The 8,802-nt window shown below is 61.6% G+C and overlaps 1 protein-coding gene across 1 annotated transcript; it reads left to right on the top strand.

Annotated features, from left to right (window-relative positions):
- The first annotated feature begins 1,174 nt into the window (after positions 1 to 1,174).
- OLFML2A (olfactomedin like 2A) lies at positions 1,175 to 8,583 on the top strand. The gene is made up of 8 exons (XM_054393484.1): positions 1,175 to 1,240; positions 5,682 to 5,945; positions 6,158 to 6,265; positions 6,382 to 6,567; positions 6,790 to 7,051; positions 7,164 to 7,397; positions 7,564 to 7,749; positions 7,982 to 8,583. Exons 1-8 carry the CDS (start codon positions 1,175 to 1,177, stop codon positions 8,581 to 8,583), a joined length of 1,908 nt encoding a protein of 635 aa, XP_054249459.1.
- The last annotated feature ends 219 nt before the right edge of the window (positions 8,584 to 8,802 follow it).

The raw sequence follows: 8,802 nt of genomic DNA, 5'->3' as shown, positions 1-8,802 counted from the left end.
GCGCAGCCCGGGCGGCGGGGCCGCTGTCAGCGGGGAGCCGCGGCGGGCAGGGCAGGCAACACGCGCGGCCCGCCGCGGCCCTTTGTTGTGCCCCACCACCGCGGAAAGTTGCGGCCGCCCGAAGCCCCCCGCCCCACGGGCCCTGCTGCCACAGCCAGTCAGGCGGGCAGGAGAAACCCCACTACCGTGCCCCGGCGCCTTACCGTCCGGGCCCTCGCCACACGGCTCCCGCCCCCCGGCCCTGAGGGGCGCCCGCGGTCGGGCCGGCCCCCGCTCTCCACTCACTCACCGTTGCGGGCCGGCCCCTTGGCGGAGACGCGGGGCTCGGGGAGCTCTGCGGGCGGCTCCAGCTCCATAGCGGCGGCGCCGGGGCCGCGCCGGAGCCTGGCCGGGGCACGGCGGGTCTCAGGGGCCCCGGCGGCCGCGCTGCCCCATGGCCGCTCCGGGCGCTGCTGACAGCCAGAGCCGCCGCTGCGGGCGCCGCGCTCGCCCCTGGCCGGGCCGGGCCGCCCCGCCCTCCCGCGGGGCACGACGGGAAGCGTAGTCCGTCCTCACCGCCCGGATGTACCCGTGGGGGCCGCCACGCCCCAGGCCCGCCTCCGGCTCCGCCCCGGGAACGGGGGCAGAGCCCGGCGCCCCTTTGGCTCGCCCGGGCCGGCGCACCAGGAGCACTAGGACGCTAGGGGGCGCCCGCTGCCTGAGCCCGGAACGCTGCCCGCGCCCAGAGAGCTGCCCGCGACACCGGGTAGCCCCAGCGCTACACTGGGCACCAGAAAGGAAGCTGGGCAGCCCCGGGAAGGGTCCGGGCGACACCCATTCTGACAGAGGAGGGGACCGGCTAGACCGGGAAAAGCGCACCTAGCAGACCGGGGTGGGAACAGGGAGCCCCGACATGGGGCACCGGGCAGCCCGGGGTTCCGGACAGTGTTGTTAGGTCCGGCAGCCAGCCCCAAGAGAGGAAAAGCCTGGACGGCCCCAGAGTGGGCACCGGACAGCTCCGCTCGGGCAAGACCGCGCCGCCGTCGCGGCGCCGCTCCTGGGGACGATGCTGCCGCCGGGCCGGGATGGGACGGGGCGGGGCGGAACGGGCAGGCGGGCGAGCGGCTCCTCCCCGCCGCCGGGCCGGGCCGGGCAAGGCGGGCGCTCGGTGCGGGCGCTCAGCGCCTCTCTCGCCATGCGGGTGCTGCTGTTCCCGGCGCTGCTTCTCCCAGCGCTGGCCGCCGCTCGCGGGGCCGCCACGGTAAGCACCGGCCTGATCTGGACCAGCACCGGGACTGGAGACCGGGGCTGGAATCGGAGCTGGGGGTGTGCCCTCCCGCCGTGCTTCCGCGGGTGCCCAGGAGCAGGCGAGGGTAGCCCCCGCTCCCTGCGGGGCGGGTGCCGTCGGGGCGGGTGCCATCAGGGCGGTCAGTGGCGATCCGGAGGCCCCGGCGGTGGCGGCGGTCGCTGCTGTGCCCGGGCACGCTCCGGGAGGGTCCCAAGGTAATGCTTCCTACCCCGCCCCGCCGCCTCCAGCCGCACCGGCACGAGAAGCGAGAGGAGCGGACGAGGGTGCCCGAGCACTCCCGCACCCCCATGGGGGGCGTGAGCGCAGCCCCGGGTTGGCATCGGCCCCGCGACCTGCGCCGGGGACTGAGAACCGTGTCCCCAGACCGGGGCTCTCACCTCTGGGAGGCAGAGAACAGACTTTGGGGCTCCTCTCGGGCAGTCGATCTTCTCTGGTGCTCGTCAAGACGCCCCGGGGCAGGGGAACGGGGAGAAGTCGGTGCAGTCCCCGGCACCAAACACGGGCCGTACCCAGGACCGGGACGTGGGATGCTCCCTGCGAAGGGCTGATGCGGTTTTGGTGCCGGTGCTCGTTTCGCTGCGGGGATTCGGCAGGGCAGGATGTTTGGGGCTGCGAGCGCGCTTGGTGGGTCGGATGGTTCCCAGAGCCCGGCTCTGTGGTGATGGTCACCGCACGGACCATCTCCGGGCCAGAAGGAACAGCCTGGACAAGATTCCTCCGTATAGGTGATAGGAGGACAAGAGCAAGACATGGCAGCATGTGGGAACCGGTGTCCTGCGTGGATCTGAGAGTCTTTGGTGCCAAGCCATCCCCATGGCTGCTCACCCATAGGGTCGTTGTTTGGAGCCCAGATAGAGCTGGGACATCAGCCAGGTGGTGGGAGCAGTCGTCTGGTGATGCCAGGAACAGCAGAGTGTTAAAAGCCCATCTTTTTCCAAGTCAGTTGGTGGAAGAAGATGAAAACCCAGGTGTTGTTTGCGAGCGGTATTCAGGGAGCTTGGCACTGGTTTCCCATCAGGGTGTCAAAGGTGATGCTATCTGAAGAGTCTGGGATCCACAGCCCATGGATCTGTGCAGTGCTGTCATCTCCTCCATCCCTCCTTCCATGCAGGTGCTGCCTGCGGTTTGACGGTGGTTTTGCAGTACTTCAGTTTGGATAAGATCCCGTCTTGTGTGCCACACAACTGCTTCTCATGGTTGTGTCCCTGTGACTGACATGAGACACTTAAGTAGTACCAGTGCCCAGGGCCTGGCACCATCAGCCATGGCTCAGCTCTGCCAACCATTCTGCCTCAGCTCCCTGCACTACAGAACATGTTTAACATGTTGCGCCAAGGCAGGGAGGAGGAGAAAGATGAGGGTGACATGGTTTCCCTCCCGTGACTGAGACAGATTCCAGCAGCTGTGCATGGGGTGCACAGTGCAGCAGAATGCTTATCAACACAGCATGTTTTCCTCCTAGACAAGTCCTCTGGCAGCAATTAAAGGACAGCTTAAAGCTGGCCAAGGTTCATTGTCAAAGGTCCCACTTTGCCCAAATAATGGCGCAGACTCAGTGTTCGTATGGACGTTCTTGCAAGAGGTCCCAGAAACTAGACAGTGCTGGAAAAACTACCCAGCTGATAAAACTGGGGGTGAGAAAACCCTCAGCAAAGTGCAGGAATGCTCTCCTGTGCCACCCATGGGTGCACAGCTGCCCCACAGAGCTGCAGCCTGGCTCTGGAGGATTGTCAGCACCCGCTTGCTGCACCGTGGGGTGGGGTCTGCAGTGAGTGAGGGGGATTCAGGGAAAGAATCACTCGGAGACCCTGCAGGGCTGCAGCAGCCCCCACAAAGTTTCCCACACTGAGCAAGCTTTTGTGCCCTCATGTTCTGACCCACCTGCACACTGTTGGGGAATGGGTCCTGTGTGCACTGAGGGTGCGGGCTGTCCCCATGTGGTCAGGGCACAGCCAGGCACAGTGTGATGAAAGATGCCCAGCCAATGCACTGAGGCGGGGTGACTCTCGCAGAATGGACCGTGCAGGAGCTTTTTTTTTTAAGACTTCCTTGTTTACAGGCTTTTCCAAATAAATAGACCATACAGTTCCTGTTTAAGGAAGCCGTTTAAAAGGCAGAACGAGGTTTAATGTTACTACCCCACGCAAAGGCAGGCAGCTGCCCTGGCTGTTGTGCAGTGAGGCTCACACAGTCCCCGGGAAGGGGAAGCAGGTCTCCCTGGCCCCCAGCACCTGCTCACACCTTTACCTGAGGTGCGCAGATTTTTTTTTATTGCTGTGCAGTCATGAGACAAAGGCGGCTGCCAAGCCCCTGAGCCACTGGCTGCTCGCCCTCCCGGCTGCCTGCCCGGCCAGCAACCCATGAGGCTGCACCCTGCCCCAGCCAGGGGCCATTTGCTGGGATGCGGGAAGAGAAATGGCTTGAACCAGGAGGTCTTTGGTCAAGAGGTTGCCCCTTCTGTCTTGAACCGAGAGGTCTCTGCCGCTTCGTGTGGCGGGGGGAGCCTCTGTTTGCTGGGCCGCCCATGCACTGCGCAGAGTAAACAGCCACTGATAGGGCTGCTCCCAGCGCATTCGCTGCGCACGGCTCCAGCCACTCGCGCCCCACCTCAGCGGGACACGCGGGGCCTCCACGCCGGCCGTGCCTCCCACCGATGCGCTGCCAAGAGTAGTGGGAGGGAATGCGCGTCCCGTGGCCGCCTGCTCCCGCCGGAGAGAGCTTGCAGCACAGGCAGCTGCAGCCCTTCCCTGCGGAAGGGTTGGAGCATGTCCCTGAGCTTTGGGCTGTGCAGCAGTGGTGGTAGTTTCACCCGTGGTTGCTGCTTGGGGTGTTGGCAGGGATGGGGGAACCTGGATGGGAACTCAAGTGAGACTCTCGTGGAGCACACTGGGACCTCGTGCAGGGCTCCTGTGGGAATGTCTGTGAAAACTGGGACTTTGTGCAATGTTCCCACAGACGTGTGTGTGCGAAGTGGGACCCCTTGCAGCACTGTGCACATGGAGGGACAGAGCTTGTGGTAAGGCTAGCAGCCCAGCACAGGAGTTGGGGAGTTGCCCGGGTTCATGTGGAGGGGCCAGCAGCTCGTGGCCAGGCTGTGAGCTGTCCTGCTTGTTTGCACAAGTGCTGGCATTGCCATAGGGAGGTCAGGAGGCCCCATGGAGGTGTGAGAGTCTGAATAGGTGGTGTTTGGGAAGGGGGTCCTGCTCTGTGCCCCACTGCTCCCTGCCGAGAGCTTGATTAGATCCTCTTCAATTTACAACCCTTTCAGCTGCCTGGTGTGGGACTTTCTTTTCCCTTTGAAAGAGAGAAGCTTTTTTGAAATGCAAAATTCAGAAGGTTTTGCTCCTGCTTGAGGAAGGGAATCCCGTGTCCCCAGCTGTGGGGCTGTAGATAGCCGGGGGTCCTTGCCGGATGAGCAGTGCCCAGGGAAAGCTGCTGCTTGGGTGCCACCATTGTGTCAGCCCTGCTGGGCGTGGGTGCTGCTTGTGCACAGGACATCAGCCCTGTGGGCTTCTGCCCTTTCCCACGCCGTGCTGTGCTTTGGAAAAGGATGGAGAGCCAGAGCTAAGTTCATTTTGCTGCTCTAACACCATTCTCTTTCCCAGGATGAGTCAGAGTCCCTGCGGGCAGAGCCCTCTCCCTCCAGGGTAACTGCGCTGCCTCTTCCCTCTTCCCACCCTCCTGGGTGGCACATCCCCACAGGAAGCACCCAATGCAGCCCAGCCATGCTCCCCACCACCCAGATGGGTGCATAGCTTGTGGCAAGGGGTCACAAGGACCCAGCTCCCCGTCCTGCTGCGCAGGCAGCATCGAAGCCTTGTTCCAGCGCAGCAGGGAAAGAAGAGTTTCTTATCTGCAGAAGCCAGCCAAAAAGCACCCTGGGCTCCGTAGCGTGAGTCAGGGCCATGTGCTGAAACAAGAGAGTCCTTGAGTGTGTGTCTCTGGCCACTGCAGAGTCCAGAGAGGCCAAGCTCACCCTGAGGTGGCGCATGTCACTATGAACAAGGGACCCTGTGTTGGGTCAGGGCTGTGGGCGCAGAGGAAGGGAGGCATTTCTGGCTCTCCCTGTGCACTCAGGTCTTGATGAAGGCTTGGAAGCAGCTACAGAAATGGGACCAAAGTACCTGGAGCACAAAATGTTCTGGTGGCCATAGGGGCAAGCAGTTGTCTGGGTTTTGTCACCATCATCCAAGTGCAGTGCGGTAGGACAGGGTGCTTTGGGCCACACAATGTCCTATGCTCTTTGGGGCGCATCTAAGAGCCCTAGGGGAGACCTCTGGGCATGCAGAGAGGAGGCTGGCTGTGATGGCTTGATGGGGTTGGCAGAACCCTGTGGAACATCTGAACGGGACCCCAGGCTCACCATCTGCCCCAATGCTGCGTGTCCCTGCAGGCACTGGGTGAAACAGACCAGGTCAGGATGACCTCAGAGGGCTCTGACTGCCGCTGCAAGTGCATCCTGCGGCCGCTCAGCAAGGATGCCTGCAGCCGCGTCAGGAATGGCAGCATGCGAGTGGAGGACTTCTACACGGTGGAGACAGTGAGCTCGGGCTCCGACTGCAAGTGCTCCTGCACTGCACCCCCATCCTCACTCAATCCCTGTGAGAATGAGTGGAAGATGGAGAAGCTGAAGAAGCAGGCTCCAGAGCTTTTCAAGGTATATGCAGGCATGGCAGAATCACGGGCTGGGGGCTGGAAAATCTCCTCTCCATTCTCAGAACCCATGATCCTCATCCTTGCCCTGGCATAGGGCAATGGAGCACTGTGGTTCCTATGCGCCAGCCATAGGTGAGGACAAATGGGAGCATTCACAGCGGCTGTGCAGCCCTGTCCTGTTCCCTATGCTCCAGTCCTGCTTTCCCTCTGCAGCTGCAGTCCATGGTGGACCTCTTGGAGGGAACGCTCTACAGCATGGACCTGATGAAAGTGCACTCCTACATCAGCAAGGTGGTGGCCCAGATGAACACACTGGAGGAGGTGAGTGAGCTCAGGCAGGCACTGTCCCAACAGCATGCCCCATCTGGCTGCTCAGGACTGTCTGAGGGTGCCATGGGTTCCCTGAGCAGGGCTCCAACCTCTCCTCTCTGTGCCAGACCATCAAGACAAACCTGAGCAGGGAGAATGACTTCATGAAGGAAAGTGTTCTGCACCTCACCGACCAGATGAAACGCTACGAGAACTACTCTGACATCATGATCAGCATCAAGAAAGAGATCTCTAACCTGGGTTACCAGCTGCTGCAGAAGGACGCTGCTGCTGTCCCTGAGAGCAAGGCACAGGTACCCCCTCAGTGACCCAGCAACTCGCAGGCATGGCCAGTGCCACTGGGCTGCTTCTGCCTCAGAGCTGACCTGCCCCAGGCTCGAGGCTTTTGCTGGCAGCTGCTGTGGGTGCATTGGAGTGCACCATGCCATCAGCCAGGAGCTAGTTCCTGTGCCCACTGCCACTGGCATGATGGCTAGAGGGAAGGAGAGAGGGTCTGACCAGACTGTGCTCCCCAGGACACGGCAGGTGGCCGAGAGAAGGAGGCAGGACGGTACCCCAGCACCCGCAAGGCATTGGGTGACAAGGCACCTCCCCGAGCACCCAAGGAGAAGCAGCTGAAGCCTGAAAAGCCCAGAAAAGATAACATGAAGGTGAAGGGGGTGTCACAGCCTACACCTAAACCCAAGCCATCAGCACACCAGCAAACGGTGGTCAGGGGCATCACTTACTACAAGGCCGGGCAGGTGGGAATGGTGGAAGGGCCAGCTGGCAGCCGTGGTGAGTGCAGAGGATGGGGACTGGGTGTGGAGCCTGGGGATACCCTCTTGCCAAGGCAGAGGGCCAGGGGCTGCTTTGCCAGTTTATAGACCTCCAGCTTGTCCTTTTGCAGACAGCTCTGTGAAAGTGGTGGCTATGCCAGAGCGTCAGCAGGAGAGGGGCCCCCTTCCTCCCCTGGTTGAGGGCACCCCAGCCCAAGCCATTGCACGGGTAGAGACCACTGTGCCCAGCACCACGTCTGAGCCCAGCACTGTCCTGGCCCCCCAGACCACCATCCACAGCCCCTCTGCCACCATCCTCAGGCAAGAGGCTGACAGCACCGGGAGCCCTGAAACACCAAACAGAGGTGGGTGAATGGGGGTGCTGGGAGGATGCACCTGCCTCAGTGGTTTCAGTGCCTGTGGCCAGGCTGGGCCAACAATAGCCCTGTCATGGCAAAGGGCTTCCTGAACCATGTGGAGGCAGGCTGCCTGGCACAAGGGTAAGCCTTCTTCCTCCTCCTTGGCACCTAGTGAAGGAGGTGGAGTGTGAAGGCACCATTGAGTCAGTTGAGTCCCCAGTGGAGCACCACAGCTATGGGCGCAATGAGGGAGCCTGGATGAAGGACCCAGCAGCCAAGGATGATCGCATCTATGTCACCAACTACTACTATGGCAACAGCCTGCTGGAGTTCAGGAGCCTTGACAACTTCAAGCAGGGTGAGGGCTGGTGGCCAAACAGGTGCAAGGTCCTTGGCTCCTCCTGGGTGGGTGCCATGCAATGCCAACTGTACAAGGCCTTAGGGTGGTGGGCAGCTGATGGGGACCTACATTGGGGAGCACCCATGCAGCAATGATGGGGACACAAGTTCCCTACCACTACCAGCATGCTCAGGCATGGGACCCCAGTGCTGCAAGGTTGTGTCCTAATGCCTCTCCTACCCTCTTGCAGGCCGCTGGAGCAACCTCTACAAGCTGCCCTACAACTGGATTGGCACTGGACATGTGGTGTACCGAGGGGCCTTTTACTACAACCGTGCCTTCACCAAGAACATTATCAAGTATGACCTGAAGGAGCGGTACGTGGCAGGCTGGGCACTACTCCATGATGTTGTGTATGAGGACACAACACCCTGGAAGTGGAGGGGTCACTCAGACATCGACTTTGCTGTGGATGAGAGCGGGCTGTGGGTCATCTACCCCTCCGTGGACTATGAGTACTCGCAGCAGGAGGTGATCGTCCTGAGCCGCCTTGATCCTGGGGACCTCTCAGTACGCAAGGAGACCACCTGGAAGACAGGGCTGAAACGCAACACCTACGGGAACTGCTTCATCATCTGTGGCATCCTCTACGCCGTGGATACTTACAACCAGAAGGAAGGGCAGATCTCCTATGCCTTTGACACGCACACAGACACAGAAGCAGAGCTCCGTCTGCCCTTCCTCAACCAGTATGCCTTCACCACACAGGTTGATTACAACCCCAAGGAAAAAGTGCTCTATGCCTGGGACAATGGCCATCAGATGACATATGGGCTCCACTTTGTGGTCTGAGTGCCCAGCCATGTGCCAGCAACATCCCTATGCCCACCCACCACTGTGCCTGGCTGGGGTGCCCCAACACAACCTGGCCCTGACACCCCAGCTAGGCCAGGGCTGTGACAAGAGCTAACCTCCCACCCCAAAACCCTCCCCATCTGCTGTGTCCCAGTCACCTGCACCGCGTCTGCTGCATGGCAGGGTAGAGGGTGCAGGTAAGCACAGTCCCCAGCA

This window comes from Indicator indicator, chromosome 28 (genome assembly GCF_027791375.1).
Source record: "Indicator indicator isolate 239-I01 chromosome 28, UM_Iind_1.1, whole genome shotgun sequence".
Lineage (NCBI taxonomy): Eukaryota > Metazoa > Chordata > Aves > Piciformes > Indicatoridae > Indicator > Indicator indicator.
Note: the sequence above shows the minus strand (reverse complement) of the source record. Positions and strands in the feature narration are given on the sequence as shown.

Coding starts and splice junctions, on each gene's coding strand:
- OLFML2A (XM_054393484.1), top strand. CDS start 1,175: ATGCGGGTGCTGCTGTTCCCGGCGCTGCTTCTCCCAGCGCTGGCCGCC. Junction 1,241..5,681: donor CCGCTCGCGGGGCCGCCACG/GTAAGCACCGGC, acceptor GTGTCCCTGCAG/GCACTGGGTGAAACAGACCA. Junction 7,052..7,163: donor AGGGCCAGCTGGCAGCCGTG/GTGAGTGCAGAG, acceptor GTCCTTTTGCAG/ACAGCTCTGTGAAAGTGGTG.